The sequence below is a fragment of the Chroicocephalus ridibundus genome, chromosome 3 (assembly GCF_963924245.1).
Source record: "Chroicocephalus ridibundus chromosome 3, bChrRid1.1, whole genome shotgun sequence".
NCBI classification, from domain to species: domain Eukaryota; kingdom Metazoa; phylum Chordata; class Aves; order Charadriiformes; family Laridae; genus Chroicocephalus; species Chroicocephalus ridibundus.
This window is the reverse complement of record NC_086286.1, coordinates 67,598,235-67,618,107: the sequence shown is the minus strand read 5'-3', so window position 1 is coordinate 67,618,107 and position 19,873 is coordinate 67,598,235. Positions and strand designations below refer to the sequence as shown.

Here is a 19,873-nt window from a genome sequence, read left to right as displayed (position 1 = left end):
CACCCTGCCTCACAACACCAAAGCCAAGAGAGCCGCCAGCATTGAGCAATTCTGCCTTACACCACCAGCAGAGAAGTCACGGAGAAGTCACCACTGTGCTGCAGCTGAAGAAACGTGTCGCCCGCCAGATCTGCGAAAGGTTCAGGTGTGGCATTGCTGTAGTAACGCAGCTCAAGGCAAGCCCAGGTCACAGCAGGAGAACAAGCCAGAGTTTGGGAAATCTCAGCAAAGACCAGCACGGACACATTCCTGGCCAAACTCGAGGGTGCGGGGCACAGGCGGGGCTGCAGGAGGCAGGCGGCCGGCCCCGAGCTCGGTGCTGCCGTAGCTCAGCACAGCACTGGCTCAGAGTTGCAGGGCCGCTGGGGGCCTTTGCGATGCTCGGCATCACAGGGGCGCTGCCGGGCAGGCCGTTTGTCTGAGCAAAACCCGTCAGCGCGCCACTCAGTAACGGAGCTCTGAAGATCTCAGGTCCCCAACGGCACATTCCCAAAAATCACTTGTATCTGGCTGCCCAGTTTTCTTACCTTCTTTGGGTTCTGACTCAGCTGTCAGGTAACAAAATGCTTTTTTGTTGCCCTTCCCTTGAAGAAGAGTTTATTGTTCTCAGTGGTTACAGGCAGCCTTGTTTTTATACAGGCTGAGTTGGTATGTGGATACTGGGTAGACTTGCACAGGATTACTTTCTGTATGCTTGACTCACTACACAGTAACACATTTCACAACGATAAATGTTATGCAATCTTTGTAGCAAAAAGAATTTAGTGCCACGGCGGCTCGTGCCAGTCTTCTATAAGAAAATATTCAATGTACAAATATACCTAAACCAGACAACAATGCCTCGAACCAAATCCAGAATTCAAGATACTCACCAGATTCAGGGCTGGGATCATATACTACCTGCACGCACATTCCCTCAGCCAGAAGACTGGTACCAGCAGTGAACAGACCTAAAGGAGCTGCCTCCCAACTCCGAGACTGGCCACACGCTCCTGCTGAATACCTTCTGCATTGCAGGATCAGACCTTCTTGAGTGTCATAGCACTCTTTAATTCCAGGTTCTTTCCCTGGGAGAGAGTTGCAGTATCACCCGCCACGTTCCTGGGGTACAGGTGCAGCGTCTGCACTGAGTTTGTACCCATGGGAAGAAGATCATGCTGGATAATCCCTTGCTGGACAGTAGCTGACTCCAGCAGTGACCAAGGTTTTAAGAGAGCGTGGCTCTGGCAGCAATGATGTTGAGCTTCCATGAGTCAGAACACCTTGTCTAGGGCTTTTGATAAACATGTCATTATGTTAAGCATGACACTACGTTATGTCACACGTGAGTTTCTATTTACATTTGAAAACAGAGAAGGTCATATGTGCACAACAGTGATAACCAGTGCCGGACTCTGGGTAGTATTTGCACTCCAAACTTCTCATCAGCTCCATAACTGAAGTGTATGGGACTGAGGACCTCGAGAGCACCATGCTGAGACCAGGAACAGTGTGGGGAAAAGGAAGGAGAAGTTCGTCCACTCTTAAAGACACAGCCCCAGAACACGCACATCTTTATACACTGATATGCTGAAGGAAGGTCACTAGGTTCCAGCAGCAGCAACAAAGCACAGGCGGCTGGCGGGCAAGAGGAAGCTTCTTGTGATGTGAAGATGGGAACAGTGCCTTCACACCAGCAGTAGCTGGTCTTAAGTAGAAATGTAAACCACCTAATTCCTACAGTAAATGAATTGGCAGGGCAGCACTACCCAGCATCGTCATGAAGGAGCAAAGGAAAAGGCTTATTTCACATGTGTTGGTGTTATACGACGAGAAAGAAATAGAGAAGATGGGAGGAAGGAGCTGCTATACTATACCAGGTCACTCGGGACCTCTTTACTGGACGCAAACAGTTCCAGCACTGAATAGCATCCAGTGCAGCCAGCAGGTGTTGACAAGCTGTTGTTCAGAACTGTCAAGCAGAATATTTTGAGGTTTCAGTTCCAAGTTTTGGTTCAACAGAGATTTCAAAGTAATGGCGATTCATGTTGAGGTCTGACCAAGAAGCGGTGGCAGGTTTTGTTTTAGGATTGGCTCTTCTTGCTCAGCCTCCGTGATGCGCTATTCTGTGCTGCCATGTGCCACACAACGTGCACCAATAGCATAAAGACAACAAACCCAAGGCAACACAAATAGGGAAAATAACGTATAAGTGGGGAAAAGAGCAGACTTGCATGAGTCAGCATAAGTAACTGTATATCAGAGACAAAGCATTATTGATTTTTTTTTGTCTAGAGCTGCCATGAATGACATTTTTCACTGTTTTATTTACTGGTCTCATAATAATCTGCAATTACAAAATATGCAATGTTATGTTAGTAAGAATGTATCCTCTGGCCCACAATATAGATTTTCTGAGGGCTAGAAAAAGAAAAATCCAGAAAACAGAGAAAGAAACACAACTGTTGTTTTACACCAATAAAAGATTAGTAATCTTATGATATAGAAATAGATACTTCTCAATAAATGGTAGCAACAAAATAATATTGCTGCATTATTACTCAACAAAGCACATCGATAAGAAGTTTGTGCAACTGGAAATAAGAAACATAGCTGGGATTGTTGCAGTAGAGGATGCTGTATCTCATTTGGACATAAGATTAATAGTACACAGCTTCACTTATGGTAATATCATGGGAAGGCTGGTGGTTGTGGGTCTCATTTCAGATGATCCTTTTCATACCACCGTCCAAAAAGCGTCACAGTGATGACTGGTTTTGTTGGTCTTGTCTTGCTCATCAAGCGCCCATCATTCAATACCTGATTGAAAAAGGTAAGAGAATGACATGATTAGAGAAGTACTCATATGAACAGGCCAAGAGCTCATAAAGATGTGACAAAACAGGAAGAAGGTGCATCAGACCATATCTCTTACTGAAACTAGTGACTTCATTAAAAGGTATTTAATTGGTCTGATTATTCATTATGAGCAAGTTCACTTTGGCTGTTTTGAGACAGTTTATTCCATTACTATCCCACAGAGAACCTAGCATGACACAGCTCCCAGTTGCCCCATTACCTCGAACTCCCCGGGGGCCAGCTCTACCCCGCTGTACAAGACTTCTGGAAAGACATAGTTAGTGCCAAACGTGCCGCTGAGGGAGAACATCTCAAACATGGTCTGAGCCGTCTCCACCGGCTGCCCACACGTGTTCCGGTCCGTGCTCTGGCACTTGAGCAGTGTGCAGATCTGCGGGGAGGAGAAGACAACAACCTATTCAGCAAGACAGAAACACTCTGGTAGGAAAGCCTTGTGCCATCAAAGCTAGCCTGTGTTGGAGTATGTGACTGTCACAGGATCTCTTTCATAATCTTTAAGCAACTCCTTTTTAGTTGTAGTTTATTTTTTTACTCCTTGATCTGACCAGGGGTATTCCAGACCTGCATTGCTTTAGTAGTTAGAAATAACCTGTTTCTGATGTAAGTGCTGCAAGGGCACCTTATTTCATCCATGAAATAGATGAAATCATGAAAATCATGAAATCCATGAAAAAGATTCAAAGGATGCTAGCTGGTTTTGCTGACAGGTTACAGAGGAGTTTGTCTATTTGTGGCAGATATTGTGGGGTAGAAGTGTATTTGCAAAGATCAGAAGTATTATTCATTAGCAAATACGGTTTCATGTTGAAATGCAGACAAGCAGAGAAATAAACAATCAGATTCTCTCAGTATGTTCTAAGGAAATGAAAAAATACTGAGGGAAAAATTAAGGGTAGAAATTCCTGTCTTCTCTAGAAAATTCAGTACTGGTAGAGGCCATCTGGCAAAATCACCAAAATAAATTTCCCAAGCAAGCTCACTGAATCTATTCAAGCTACCTTCTTAAATGTATTAGTTGACCTGTTTGCTGGCTAAGACCTCCCCCATATCCTGGAATCTGTACCAGCTAGTATGCAAAGGCTGAGTTGACAGACAGAAGTAACTAACTAAAGAAAAGTATAATCTGCTGGCACAATAACTTAGTTATGAAGGCAAAGAAGGTTTTCTAATGTGGCTTTAAGCAAATTCAACTAGGATGTAATTCACTGTCTTCCCAAACATTTGATTAGAAGATAGGAAGAGTGGATATTTCTAGTAAAAGTCATATGCCACTCAGTAAACTTCATTGCTATAATTTGAGTAATGACAAAAAATTAACATCTCTGTGAATCTAAATTATCAGAGCGTCTCATAAAGATAGATAGAATGAACAGATTTTTTAACAGCAACCTTTTGATGAGGATTACAGAGGAGATTCAGAACACTTACTGGAGATAGTCACAAAAGACAACCTAAATTTAGCCCATATTGCATGCTTAAAATAATAGTGAGAGCACTCTGGGAACTTAAAAGAGGTTTAAAGACCTCTCCACTGCATTCGTTGTATTTAAAAGTAAGCAGGCTTGGATGTTTTAGCAACTACTTCCTATTGCTAACAAACAGGACATCAAGACTCCAGCATAAAAGAAAGTAATTGTCTTTTTCCCCCCACAGGAGCTGAAGGTTTCTCCCTGTAACGAAGCTTCCTAAAATATGTAGTCATCCCCCCCGCCCCGAGAATCATTACCTGCAGGTAGTATTGTCCTTCAACGACATGAAGCCCATCAAAAGCACCTAGCACATAAACTTCGTCTTCTCGTTTCCCTGCCATCTTGTAGTTCAAGTGACAGCAGAGGTCCTTCTGGCAAACGGTGATATTCCCCTCAGGCTTAGTGAGCTCAGTGAAAGTGAACTTGTCATGGAAGATGAGTCCTTCAAAATCATGGTCATTTGGTGAGAATCTTTTGACACTCGAAGCATATGAGCTCCAGCTGACAGCAGGCGGGGAGGCGGGAGAAAGGCGAGGGTGTGAATCTAGTTTAGCAACTAGGAGGCGACCATCCTCAGTTTTCATATTGTAGTAGTACGTTCTGGCTCCGTCTGGTGCATAAATGCCGCTCCCTGAGGACAGTGCAATAGTCAGTCCAAACAGAATAAAAGATTTCATATTGTCCTTTAATTGTCCCTGCAGCTAGCTTGTCTGCTATTTTATAAATATTACACAAATTTTAGTCTCACTGAAGGTGACCATTAGCAACTCAGTCCATAGAGCTCATGCTTTGGCAAAGAATAGCATTTATTTCTCTGGCCGAGGCTTGCTCAGCGTAGCCAAAGACAGAGGATGTTATGTTATGGTTGTGTTTATGGCCTCCACAGTTCTCTTTCCTCCTCTGTGCAACAGAGATTCTCGAGAATTCCTTTATTCTTGGCTAATTGATGTAAAAGGACCATCTACTGATTGAGACCATCCAAAACACAACATAGGCCCATATCACAGGCCCGTCCTGGTGAACACAGAAGGAGACAGTGGGTGTCCAGCCCTGTTTGCACTGGCTGAGGACTCGTATTCCCGGTATGGGGAATTCCCACCCGACCAGTGCCAAGCAACAGAGGGAAATCAAAGATGATCTGTCGTACCCATCACGGCCAGAGCGCCACATAAAATGGACAACACGGATTGGCCTGTCAGGCATTTCAAATGAGAAGCCCCAAGCCAATACTGTGGTTTCGCAGCTCAGTGAAGATACCAGTCAAGCTGAAATATGCTATCTCATAAGCTAAGCTCTAGAAAATCAGTGCTGCACTCTTAAAAAAAAATGCAGAATTCTTAGCAGTGTTACTGCGCAGGTCTGAAAATTTGTTTTTAACACTTTTCCACAACTGTGTTAAATACAGCTACAAACAGGTCTTTCATTTGGACAGAATAAATGGAACCATGTGTTTGGCTTATATTTATTGTTCGGCATTCAGTTGTAGACTTACAGGTGGAGAGGAAAAGAACCTACACTTCAGAAGTTTCTACTCAGATAGAAGGGGCAGTACCTTACTACTTCTTTAGAAGGAGGGGAGGGGAGGGGAGGGGAGGGAAGGCAAGGCAAGGCAAGGCAAGGCAAGGCAAGGCAAGGCAAGGGAAAAAGGTGCTAAGAAATCAGGGAGAAGAAAAGAAAACACCACAAGTTTTGCTATGCTTTGTATGGCATCAGTAGAGACAGGGGTTGTCAGGTTTAAAATTTGGTGACCAGACTCTTCACTTTCCAAATAAATATATTCCTCCACAAAATCAACTTGCAGAACAGAGAATAAAGATTCATGGCTATAAAGATTTTTCAGACAGAGTGAGAATTAATTACCTGTCATAGACAAGTTGGTATGGTGTGTATTGGCAGCTAAGAAGTTGACACGCATGCCCATAGCCCAGGCAGAGTGAAACTCAACTGCAGTCAGAAATGGCAGGACGTTCATCCATGCTGTTGGGAAGAGCACGGTGTCCACCTGCAGCTCACTCACCAGGACCACGGCAGGCTTCCGGAAAAGGATGTCAAAGCACGTGAAAATGCCAAACTTCCCAAAGGGAGTCTCAAAGGTGACAGCTTCTGGCTCTTTTGGGTAATTAAAAAACAGAGCTTCTGACATAAAGAGATTATGCTGTAAGGGAAGGTAAAAAGAGAAACCAGTTAAAGGCACCTACTGCAATATCCTGGACTCATTCCCTAAAATTTTTCAGAATGACAAGAGAATTTTTTTTAAGATGCGTTTGAAGTCTTCACATCTAGGAAGTCAGGCTAACATTGTATGATCGCAATAGTGCCCAAAAGGTGGATATGGGGAGGCACTTCTAGCTAGGAAAGCAACCAACTGTCTGCAGGTCTGTTGGTGTCGGCCACCCGCAACTCCCCTATGAATAATCTCTCCAGTTTCCCCACCTGCTTTATAATTCTGGTGACCCAAAAGACACACAGAAGAAAAATAGTAATGATGAGGAGCAGGGAGGATCTGGTGCCAAGAGACAAGATTGGTGACCTTGGTGCGGAGAGGCATCGAAGGACTGGAAGCACCCAGCACCAGCAGGAAGTGCGAGACAGTCCAGGGAGATTGCAGAGTGGAGAAGAAAACAAAAGCGATGGTGACGGGGGAAAGGCAGATGATGGTCTCAGCTGACAGAAAAATCCAAGTTTGCAACATTCTCAGCTTTCCAACGTTTTCCTTGTTCCTTTGCGTTCATGTTTACTAAAAGAGCCCTTTAATCTCCAGGTGACCTGGACAATATACACGTGCCACTGAGCCAGAAAAGAGGTTCAAGTTTACTGAACTTGAAACTCATTGCCTGGGCCATGCCAGGCTGGCACACGGAGGACCATCCTCCAGAGTATCAGAGTCCCTCTCACCCAGTTTGCTCACAAAGAAATATCTTGGCACCGCCTCTGAAGAACCAGATGAAATACTGGGCCTGAAGTGCATTAAATAAACACCTGACTTCAAGTCTAGCCATATCGGCATATCTGACACATGACCTTCAAACAACTTTGATGAACCTTGCAGGTGGGCACACAAAACGGAGAGAAGGTACTTTTATTGGGTGTAAATATTTCAAGACCTTCATCTCTTTTTACACCCAGCTTATGTCCATGGGTTTGTCCAGATAATTTCTGTTATGCAAAAACTGTGCTGAAACACCATCAGAAAAACAAATGATAGGAAAGGGCCTGTCTTGCTTAAATCAGACTACTTATGTAAGATGAGATGCAGATGAACATTTTTAAATCCTGGAACGTGAAGAGGTAGTCTGGTGAAGACCTGGTACTGAAAAATAAAGCTGCTCAAGCAGCAGAATTTCCAGTAATAGGGAGTTAATGAACTGAGGAAGTCAACCAAAACCACATGCCAGTAAATTGGACTTGAGTAATCATTTTGCATTCTGTTCTGTTTTGAGAAACATGACAGCAAATGCAAATTTGAAGTCAACACTTCACAGCAAGAGAGAGATACTTTTAAATTATAAACAGAAGCAAAAAGCTGCCATGGGACTATGACTGGTGTTTAATTCTCTTGCTAAATGAAGAAATTTTGGAAGAAGTGGAAAAAAAGCTCCTAACTTTCCAAGGCCACTTTACCTTGTGGTAACGAGCCACCAGTTTGCCCTCTGGGTCAAAGACGACATCAGTGTTGTACTGATAGCGACCGTCGCTGGGGCAGCTGGGATCACTGGCGTTACACGGCTTCTTGTCCCCCACGTTCGCAACCACATAGATGGAGTTATTCCTGGCCATGCAGCTGAGTCGTTCCTGCACTGGAGCTGGAGCAAATCTAATGCATTTTAGGGAGAAGGAAAAAAAAAAAGACTAAGAAAAACTGTGCTGTCAGAGGTGTCCATCACTGAGGGCACACCGGCAGCCCCTCTGATCCTGCAGGCAGGGCAGGGCAGGCAGGTACACAGGGTGGCTGCAGCAATCCCTCAGGTTGCTTCCTGCATCTTGGAGAAGGTCCTGGAGGCCTCCCATCGGCATCTGGAGGGACGTGCCACCCTTGGGCTGCCTGTCAGCACCCCTTGGCACCCAGAATGTGCTCTGCAGCAATCGGATAATTCTAGGGCTGAGAAATGGCAGGAGAGGAATCACTGGGCAGAGGAAGAGACTTAACTTGGTGTCACACAGGAGAATCCCTCGCATCTGGCATAGCAGTACCTGAGGACCATAGCTCTGGGCCCTCGACACACCAAGCAGAGTCGAGCTGTCGAATGCTGCAGCTGATGTGGTCAAGACAATTCATCTCCTCCCGCGGATGGGAGTACACAGTCCTCTAGCCATGGCATAAACAGCAGTGGGATATTTATTTCAAGATGCGATAGGCCACGTGCCATAAACTGCCAGCACCTCTGAAGCACCCGTACCAGGGCAGAAGAGAGCAGACATCGCCCTCTGCAAGGTGTGCATTTGGTTTTGCAAGGCGTGCATGAACTTTGGCAACCTCATCACAGTCGTTCTGTGAAAGGTCATAGGAGGACTGGGCCATACAGGTCCACCATCATGCAAGATACATAGGTAGCACCAAGGAACAGCGCATACCAGACTGTGATGGCAGGCATTATATTCCCACAAGGTGCTAATGAAAAGCCTGATTTAGGACAGTGAAGAGACACACAGATCACCTTCACAAAAATGAACTGTACGAAGAACTGGAATAAAGACCTGCTTAGACACGCTGCCACCCCACATTCACTGAAAGACTATGTATATTTTAGCTACTTATGTCTCAGTAGAAAGTTGCACATCCTGGACTTCTCCCCATTGTGAATCTTCCTCTCAGTACTGTTGAGGAATTACATCCTCACAAGATGCAATAACATGCTCTAAGCACCTCATCATCGAGCAGCTGCAGAAAGCTGTGGTGAAAAAGCCACACCACAGCTATAGTTCCATGGCTGAGCAAATATTGCATGCTGTATGGATCTGCAGTCCAGCACTCGGCTATAGGTTAGCTTGTCTCTGCTGGAACATGATGTTTGAATGACAGATCATGTTCTACAGGGAGAGAGACTCTAGCAATTCGGACTTTACCTTGTCTTATCTCTGAAAAGCTAAGACCGAAAGTTCCTGGGCTTGTATCATTCAGAGGTTTGGACTTTGACTACTAACCTCTCCTCACCTCTGTTATTAGCTCCTCAGAAACTAGTTCTTGGCTGTCCACAAAAATAGTATGTGTGCTTTTATTTGAACACAGCATTTCTAAAAAAAACAAAACAACAAAATAAACAAAAACTAGTGTTAAGAATTTACAATCAGTTCTGTTCAAAATAGTGTGAAAAAACTGACAGCAGAATGAGAAGCAGCATATTTTGGCATTAAAGCTTTCCCAAGTGCAAAAAACAACAAAAAAAAGATGTTTCCTTTACATTCAGTAACCCAAATTCTGCGTATTGTTTGAATTTCTCTTTAAAGTGTCTAATTCAAAAAACATTTTTTTTAACAGGGTTCCCTTGTCAATTAGTCTTGGACATGATGTATATTTTATCATGTAACTTACCTTCATATGCAACTTTAATTGTAACTTACCCTCATGTCAAAAGCATTAGCAGTTCTCAGGCATTTATTGGGAGAAGCTCACGATCCATGAGACACCAGTTTGAAACCACATAAATCATAGAATGACAGAATGGTTTGGGCTGGAAGGGACCTTAAAGATCATTTAGTTCCAACCCCCCTGCCATAGGCAGGGACACCTCCCACCAGACCAGGTTGCTCAAAGCCCCATCCAGCCTGGCCTCGAACACTTCCAGGGATGGGGCATCCACAGCCTCCCTGGGCAACCTGTTCCAGTGCCTCACCACCCTCATAGTGAAAAATCACTGCAGAAGGAATCACCTTGTGGGGTCGGTACAGGGAACCCAGTTCACCGCCGGATCAGGGATATCCTCCAGGTACGGGTAGATGGCTTCTCTGGTGAAACGCCAGCCATAAATGCCGACTTCAGGAGTCACAATGATGTGGGCACCCTGAGACAATGGGCTCCGTTAAGAATTCAGTCACCAACAGATAATCAGGAGGGTCAGCAGGAGAAGAAAACACTAATTAACAACATTCCCAATAGACCTAGTACCTGCTGGGCGGCTTCCTTGATGGCCCCTTCCAAGACATCCATGTTTTTGTTCATCAGGGCCAAAGCATCGTCGGGAGAAACGGGCTCATCAGTGGCATCTGGCAGGATGACGGCATGCTCGTAGATGGCTGCAATGAAGGTGTCGGAGGCCAGGGCCTGAAGGGCTGCGAGCGCAAACACCGCAGCGTGCAGGAGAGGCTGGGAAGGGAGCATGGCTGTGCCTCGCAGCTCCTGGAATGCTCTGAGTCACAGACAAACGGTGCAAAAGAAGCATGCACAGAAAAGTAAAGTGGGACAAAGTTTAACTTTGAAGGAGGGAGGGAGGGAGGGAGGGAGGGAGGGAGGAAGGTCAGTTGAAGCCATTACCTTGGAATCTGTTGCTGTTGATATACAGGAAAGTATAACAGTACACAGTAAGGATGTCGCAACTCAACTAGATTAAAAAAGTGGGCAATGCCAAGACTAACTGTGCCAATATCAAAATAAGTCATTAAACACATGGCTAGGAAGAAGGGTTCTGGTTTTGTTGTTATGCTTTTCTCTGCCATTTATTGCAATAGACTTTTGCTATCTATGCTGGCTCAACTCTGACAGCCAGGGGAAAGGTGGATGTGTCACCCCTGGAGCTAGTCTTCTGTAAAGTTTGACTAGCAAAACTGAAGGTCTTAAAAACTGCTTAATTCTAGTGTCTTCATATTCCCCAATTCCTATGCTATGTGCCAGTATGCGCAGCTCACTTCCCCAAGTTTTTTTAGACCAAAGTCATTACATTAGCATCTCGCTGTACTTAGATGTAACATACATGCCAGCAACAGAACTGTCCCTTGGATTTATCCCAGTGGCTCTCCCAGTTGCTTCTGTTTGGCAGTACATCACTTTCCAACAGCCTTCCCCCAGAAAATATGCATCTGGGGGAATATTTTCCTCTGAAATCAGGCAAGTAAGCCACTAGCTGGACCATTTACAGAGTACCTCATTGCCTGGCTGCTGTTAGCCTGAAGCAGAGAGTTCGTTCACCAGGTGCAGTGGCATGCCTGCTCCTCCGCTCACCTTTCCTGTCCCCAGGAACATGCTGCGTATTGAGAGGCTTTCATATTTAATCTTCATTTCAGTTCAAATGCATTTTTTGCTATGACATTTTCCATTTTTTTGACTTTCTAGTAATTGCAGTATTCTCATTTGGAAAAGGTTTTCTGAATAGTGGGAAGCAGACCAGGCTGTCTGCCTTTAGCTACAGCAGACTGTCACTGCAGACCTGTCTCAGAAAAGACAGAAATGTGGGTGAACGCAAGCATCAGAGGGTTTCCTGCAAGAGTAGCACTGACTGAGGCTTTCAACCATTAGGAACATTGATTTGCCTCTGGTAACGTTCGCCTCTAAGTACTTCTTTCCATACATTACTAGATACAGCATGCTCATTCAGAGCCTTAAATACGAGCCTTTAAAAGGCTGCAGTAGAGATTTCAGTGATAGCTGAAGTAATGGAGCTTGGAAGCCTTCCCCACCCTTCCCGCTTTTCTTACCAAATGAAATAGGGCTTGAGTCACATTAACTGTAATCAGACAGAAGTCTAAAGGAGGAAGCAGTAAACGCTCCCTTGTTTAGCAACAGCTGGCACAACAGTCAGCCCAGAAAGGTGACTACCCTGGCAGGGCTGAGCAGAAAAAGTTACAGGCGCAGGGCCGGGGCACTGCCCCACAAAGCTCAAGTCACACTGCCACGACAGGGGGGTTTCCGCAGTACGGTGGGATGGAGGCGTCCCTGTCTGCCTCCGGACCAGCAGGCAGCACCGCCTACTGCCTGCAGCGCTGGGAGCTCACCCAGGAACAAGGAACTAACTCCGGTTGAACAAACCAACCCACTAAAAAAAACTTAATGAAACTACAGCACTCCCGGCTACACATGGCTGAGGGCAACGTAAGGGGAAATTCATCCCAGACCTCTCTCTACTTTTCAAACCTCCATCCTCCCAGTCCACTCTCCTCACCCCTCTACTGCACTCTCCCCTGTCTCTGCTACTGCGCGAGGGTGGCAGTAATCCGAGGACTTACTTTTGTGACAAACAGCATGCGATTTGATGTTAATGGTAGTAGATTTGATGGTAGTCTGTCTTCAGATTGTGGTCCTGCTCCTTTTCTTGTGCTAAGAGAGGCTGAGTGGATGACTACTCCTTGTCTGAAGGGTTAATCTTGCTGTGGAGAAGCCCGTGTGAAGGGTCATGCCTGGAACCATGCAATCACTGCAAAGCGGTGAGGACATGTGGGCAGAGTGAGGAAATCACAAGCTTCTCATTTTTAGCAACAGCGAGTAGTTATGTTGCTTAGCTGTAACAAGACACCATGTCCTAGGGCGCAGATATAAATGTAGAGATACGGTACTTTTTCTCCACAAACAAGTAGAAAACACTCTAGAAATCTAGAAAACAATCTAGAAAACACATTACTTCTATTATATGAATTGTAGAGGGTGACAATTTAGTACATTTACAGACTGAGATTTCATTTTTCACAACGTTCCACTTTGTTCAAAAATGATATATTTTGCATCCTGCCAGTCTATTTTTTTAAGTTGCTGGTCAGATTAAGTGTGAACAATGTTTTTACTTCAAAACAAACCTGCAGAACAAACAACAGAATTAGCCGCACATAGAAATCTCAGCCGCGCCACGCTAAGGAATCCAGTCCGTTTGCTTAGAAAGCACAGTCTATAGGGCCTGCACCCGCACACATGCTTGTGTGTTCAAGCTATTCAAGCTGTTCACTTGCCTTTCCCAACACCTGCCTGCACAGTCCTGACTCTCCCTCGCGCCAGCGTGAGTAACCACTTCATGGGAAGACAGATATGCACCTTCAAAATGGCTTGTTTTGAGAATTTTTTATATGGACTCACCTGACTCCTTGAAAAAGTTGACACAGTTATCAATAGTTTCACGGAAAGGAAATTTTCCACACCCTAATACCGTCACTAGAGAGATTCAAGTAGACTCATCCAACTGTAAGTTAGGGCATGGCATAACACATCACACTGTGTGCTGAGTTGAATAACTGGTTTTGAAGTAACAGTGTTTCAAGGCTTGTTTTCTTTTTCTAAGTTAATGATAAAAGTTCGACCATTGGCCTTCGAAGGCTCTGTTAATCTCTGGTTTAGGAAATCTCTGGTTTAGGAAAGCGTATGTTCAGAGATGGGGTGGAACAGTGTAGTGGAAACGACTTCTAATCCTCCACCAAAAATTTCAAAGAATTAAAAATCGGTTGTTATTGGGCCACAACCCACTGCCTGAATCCTACACGACTTAAGTCAGAGAAATTTATTTTCTGTTGTCCCCAGTGTCAAGGTCAAGCCTACAACAAACAACGCTATCGTAAAAATACATACAGAACTGCCCAGTAGAGTAATTTATTTTTGCTGCAGAAACAAGTAAAAAAATCAGTGTGCAGTGCTGTTAGATAAGGCAACTTAAGAAATAGAATGCCACTATAATTATGGGTATTAACATTAATTAACATTGATTAGCATTATGACTAACTATGATTAATTAGCATTACAGAAACAAGCAGATGAGATCTTAAAAGATGTGGAGTGAAATCATGGTGAAGCTTGCTGGGTGTGTGGAGGGTCCTTTTCATACCACCTCCCAAAGAGTGTTACACTCAAAACTGGCTTTGATGTACTAGTCCGACTTATCAGATGTCCATCAGTTAGCACCTAATTATGAAAAAGTAAAATAAACAGGAACATCAGCAAAGCAGTACTATTTTATGACCAACACCAAATAATATATTCATTAATTTTGACCCAGCTGAGAGATATCGTAGCTCACTTGGAGCTACCATGAAGTCTGAGATAAACGAGGAGATTTGGCGGGACAGGGAAGAAGGGAATTGGCAAAACGGACCTGCTGTATGAATGCAGCCAGGAGAATCAGGCAGAAATAAAGCTGCTTTGAACTCAAGCCAGTTACTGAAATAGAGGACACTGATAACTACCAAGTTGCTGCTTTGTCTTGTAGTGGCTTTTTGACCATTTGTGTTACAAGTCTGACAACTCACAAGGGTGCCCCATTACCTGGAACCCCCCCTGGGGGGCCAGCTCTACCCCGCTGTACAGGACTTCTGGAACGACGTAGTTAGTGCCAAACGTGCTGCTGAGGGAGAACATCTCAAACTTGGTCTGAGCCGTCTCCACCGGCTGCCCACACGTGTTCCGGTCTGTGCTCTGGCACTTGAGCAGCGTGCAGATCTGTGGATACAGAAAGGCAAAATACCTTTAACTTTCAACAATCAAGAGCTGGATTTGATAGCAAGAAAAGCTGTCATGATAAAGAAATGATTCAATACATCTACTCGTTTATTCAGGGCAAGAGGATCTGTGGGTGGCACCTGAAACTTTATAAAAAGACTGTTCTTTGCCAGCACCACAGCAAAGCACTCTGTCTTGTGCACACACATGTGTTTATAAGTTACGTGTGCATCATGCACAATACATATGCATTTAGTCATAGATGTGGAATAGTTTGTGACCTAGGTAAGTTACTTCAGCTCTGGCTGAGTTTTCTAAAAAATTGAAGCCATACTTATTTGCCTACTCTAGTGGGAATACTCTCCAGACACAGGGAAAAGATATAAAGATACAACACATTAAAAAATTAAAGCCTAACAATGAATTTTAAAAGAACCAATACACTGACAAGCCCTGTGAATACAAAGGTTATATCCGTATTTAGTGTCATCATTTTGTTAGGTAACCGCATGTTGGAGAATCACATCAGCTCAATGGCACAATCCACTGAGCAGGAAACAGCTCTCTGCTGTGATAAGAGCATCCCTATGATGCATCCCTACGACCTTCTTTCCCTGTTGAACATATATATGGAAATCTCCTTGAAGCGTAACAGCACAGGGTCACCTCAGGGTCTTGACTTTCAGCATTTATAACCTAGGCAGAGAAGCAGGATCAACACCCCGAATGAAGTCAAAATGCATCAAAAAGAAAACAGTTGTTTTCAGGGGGGCCTAAAAAATGTCTCCTCTTGAACCCCCTCAACCAAAAAAAAAGATAAATGCAAACGGGCTGCAAAGAGATTATTCCAGCCTTCCCACTGTCCAAACAACAAGAATACTCTCCTTCAACAACTTGTAGCCCATCAAAGGCGCCCAGAACATAAACGTCATCCTTCTGCTTCTCTGCCGTCTTGTAACCCAGATGGCAACAGAGGTCCTGCTGGCAAATGGCACGGTCTCCCTCAGGTTCAGCAAGCTCTGTAAAGGAGAAGAGATCATGGTAAATGACCCCGCTGAAACAGCGACTGTTTGATGGAAGCTGTTCAATACTGCTGGCATACAATTTCCAGTTAACAGCAGCAGGATAGTCAGGAGACAGACGTGGGTGTGAACTCGGTTCTGTCACGAAAAGGTGACCATTTTCTGTTTCTGTATTGTAATAATACTCTCTCGGACCATCTGGGGCATATATACCACTCCCTGCAAACACATAACACCAGCAAGCTTTTAGTCTGAAAGCAAGTGTATGGTACAAGAAACCAGTTTTCACTAATTAAACATGTGCCAAATTTTATTCAAATGTTTACCAGATTGTTTTGAAACTAAATTAAGTCTTCACCGACTACAATCCTAACCTGATGCTTTTTGCAGTCAATGGAAACTAGATCAAACTCTGACGTTTCATGTATGGTAAGTGGCAAGATTAGTGTGCTAATTATATGCCATTATATTTGATTTAAGTGGCTGAAGCTATACATTCCTCATTGAGTTTAGCTGCATCAAAAATCAGTATTTCTGATTGAAACGAATGATAACATTGTCAAGACAAAAAAAATCTGTAAGGAAAAGGTACTACCACAAGCTACATCTTTATGCAAGCTCTTTACGTAAATACATAAATCTTTACAGCCCAGAGTAAAACCTATCCATAAAGAATGAGTTATGTGACACAGGGTCATCAATGACTGAGAATCAAAGGAACGGCCCATATCTGCTTTTATTCGGATGGCAAAGTTCAGGGCTACATTTTAGCAACACCAGTAAATTACTCTCAGTTCTACAAGCACGTGCCTATGAAACTTATGCGTGACTTCCATCATCTGTTCAGGAAAAATATTCAGTGAAAACACAGCCTGCAAAGAAAATTTGACACGAGGTGGCCAGCCCAGAAGCTGTTTGCAAGACTGACAAGCACATTTCTCAGAGTTAGGTTTCCACCTAGTGGAGAAAAAAAAGTTTGGGCCTTCACATCAACAAACTGATAAACGCCAAGGTCAGGGTGAGAAGGTGAAAAATCACATGCATAAAATCTCAGAACTGATCGTTTAACAAATAACTGAAGGTGTTCTACTCAACTTAAGCATTTCTGAGTTCCTACATATCACATTTTGATTTCCTTTTTGTCTGTACAAATTCTCTTGTCCTAATTCCATTGACATGTGCATACATGCCTACAGCTGATAGGAATTCCTGCTCAGGTAAACATAGAATCAAAAAATCATAGAATCGTTGTGATTGGAAGAGACCTTTAAAATCATCAGGTCCATCTGTTAACCTAGCACTGCCAAGTCCTCCACTAAACCATGTCCCTCAGCACCACATGTACATGTCTTTTAAATACCTCCAGGGATGGCGACTCAACCTCTTCCCTGGGCAGCCTGTGCCCATGCTAGTCATGCAAACTGCACTACATAGAAATAAAAGTTGCCTATGTGAACAAGATCAATGAGCGCAATATATCGTATTACCTGTCATATCTAAAGTGGAGCTGTGCGTATTTGCTGAAAGAAAGTTGACGCCCATTCCCACGGCCCATGCTGAGTGAAACTGGACCGACGATAAAAGCGGAAGAGCATTTCCCCAAGTGGTTTGGGAACAGAATGGTGTTAACCTGAAATCTGTTTGCCAAGACCACAGCTGGGTCATGATGGAGTATGTCTGCGCAAGTGAAAATGCCAAAGTAGCCAAAGGATATGTTGAAAGTCACAAATTCTGGATCCTTGGGGTAATTAAACTGTTTCTCTGCCACAAAAAGGTTGTACTGTTCATGGAAAGGAAGGAATAGAAAAAAAAAGATTAGAAAAGAAATTAAAACATTTAAATCAGACTAATATTGACTATAGTACTCATTCACTTAAATACAAGTAATGGAGAACAGGTTTTGTGAATAAGCTGTATCTTAATTTCGAAAAGGAGAATTCATACCACTGCAAGAGGAGTCAAGCACAAATACCCGTGGTTCTGATTTATACCAGTGAAGGAGATTTGTACTTAAATAGCAAGAATTTAGGACATTAATGTTTTAATATCTCATGTGTCACTTCCTATTGAGAAGCAGTGAAAATAGAGGGCTTATTGAGTTTTAATTAATTTCCTTTTATTAATTGCTATTAATGAAGATATCTTAAGGCAGTGACTTTCACCTGCCCTATAATGACTCTACGTACAAATACATTTAAGCCTGGGAAGCAGCTTCTATTTCACGTTTTTATCACCTGAGGATCATGCACTTCCTGAACACTGTAAAATCCTCTTTACCTTGTGATAACGAGCCACCAGTTTCCCTTCTGAGTCAAAGATAACGTTGGTATTGAACTGATAGTGACCATCGCTTGGGCACCTTGGGTCACTGGAATTACACAGCTTCTTGTCTTCCATATTTGCAACCACATAGATGGAGTTATTCCTTGCCAGACAGCTCAGTCTTTCCAGCACGGGTGAGGGAGCAAACCTGAACAGCAGGGAAGGAAGAAAGGAAATAAAACATCAAAACCAGTCAATCCGTAAAAAGGCCAACACTGAGACTACACATCACGAGCATGATAGATTTAAGTCATTTCTAATATGAGGCTGTTGTTTTCTGTTATTCAACAGGAGGCAGCAGTTTTGTGCTTCAAAGATTAGCGTGCTGAAACTCTGGCTTGACCTCACGTTAGATAAGTGAGGAACACAGGGGTTTCCCCACAGTGACAGCAAATCTTCGCGCCTTTGAGTCTCCCTTCTGCTGCCAGCGTGTGGCATAGCGTTGATGTTACACCGACACACGGGCTAATCTCAGCTTTCTGCTTCAGATCTTGATTCAGCTGCTGCGCTCAAGTAGCTTAGGATTTGTTGCTTCTATGGCGCATTATGTTATCTTCCACCAGCCTCAAAAAATGTTGCAAATTATTAAGGAAAAAATGGAATATAAAGGCTACCGCATCATGATTCAAAAATATAAACTTGAAATTGTGCAGTATGTCCTTTCAGTAGTAGCAGTTATTTTATTCACAAATATTCCTAATATATCTGTATCTTAAAAAATTTTCTATAATGTGTGTGGAAAATATTACTGAAATGTAGATTTTTGTACATTTTTTTTTCTTTTAAATAAATCTTGACCTTTATGAGTATACTAACTGAAATCAAAAGAATTACAGTGATAAAAAATGACAGAGAAGCCATTTATGGCAACTACATGATGTCTAACCTGCCTTCATTTCACAGCGCTTGTTCCAAAACATTTAAAACCACCAACCACCACTCCTAAAGGTCAGCTGTGTTTCCCATGGGACCATTCCCCTGTGCACAGCAGGGACGATACCTTCCAGGATCAGCACACAGAATCCAGTCCACCTGTGGGTCTGGGATATCCTCAAGATAAGGGTATGTTGTTTCCCTTGAGAAGACACAGCCGTAAACGCCATCTTCAGGAGTCACAATGATATGGGCACCCTGATACCAACATACAGAACCAAAAAACACCATTAAGAAAATAAATAAATGGTCCGTGTTTACCAAAACAAATGTCTCACTCTGTGATAATACCTGTCTGGCTGCTTCTTTGATGGCTGCTTCCAAAATTGCCATATTTTTGTCCATCAGCATCAAGGCCTCCTCAGGAGCCACTGGCACTTCAGTGTCCTCTGACAAGACTACGTTATGCACATAGACGTCTGCAACCTAGGTGTGCAGGGCACAGGCCTCCAGAGCAGACAGCACCAAAAGCATGGCAGAGGCACAGGCTTTAGGAAGACCCATGTCTGCAGCCTGGAAGTCACCCAAGAGGAGGATGGGGACAAGGAAAGACGGGGGCTTTAAAAGGGAAAGTTTTGCACAAAATCTGGGAATTCCCCAGAGTGGCAGAAAGCCGACACCAGGAGATGCAAGCACCCTGCCTCACAACACCAAAGCCAAGAGAGCTGCCAGCATTCAGCAATTCTGCCTTACACCACCAGCAGAGAAGTCACGGAGAAGTCACCACTGTGCTGCAGCTGAAGAAACGTGTCGCCCGCCAGATCTGCGAAAGGTTCAGGTGTGGCATTGCTGTAGTAACGCAGCTCAAGGCAAGCCCAGGTCACAGCAGGAGAACAAGCCAGAGTTTGGGAAATCTCAGCAAAGACCAGCATGGACACATTCCTGGCCAAACTCGAGGGTGCAGGGCACAGGCGGGGCTGCAGGAG

The 19,873-nt window shown here is 43.9% G+C and overlaps 2 protein-coding genes across 2 annotated transcripts; both read right to left on the bottom strand.

Moving 5' to 3' along the window:
* Window positions 1-2,286: 2,286 nt before the first annotated feature.
* Window positions 2,287-12,668, bottom strand: LOC134513225 (pantetheinase-like). The gene is made up of 8 exons (XM_063329571.1): window positions 12,483-12,668; window positions 10,432-10,672; window positions 10,197-10,327; window positions 7,950-8,142; window positions 6,189-6,483; window positions 4,586-4,959; window positions 3,059-3,229; window positions 2,287-2,799 (listed from the first exon to the last, which is right to left on the bottom strand). The coding sequence occupies exons 2-8, from the start codon at window positions 10,642-10,644 to the stop codon at window positions 2,698-2,700; spliced, it is 1,479 nt and encodes a 492-aa protein (XP_063185641.1). The 5' UTR covers window positions 10,645-10,672; window positions 12,483-12,668; the 3' UTR covers window positions 2,287-2,697.
* A 1,210-nt stretch (window positions 12,669-13,878) lies between these two features.
* LOC134513226 (pantetheinase-like) lies at window positions 13,879-19,451 on the bottom strand. Its single transcript, XM_063329572.1, is given in 7 exon segments — window positions 13,879-14,136; window positions 14,497-14,695; window positions 15,551-15,689; window positions 17,180-17,300; window positions 17,302-17,472; window positions 17,970-18,162; window positions 19,015-19,451. Coding segments are annotated over 7 exon segments (1,380 nt in total). The 3' UTR covers window positions 13,879-14,016.
* Between the last annotated feature and the right edge of the window lie 422 nt (window positions 19,452-19,873).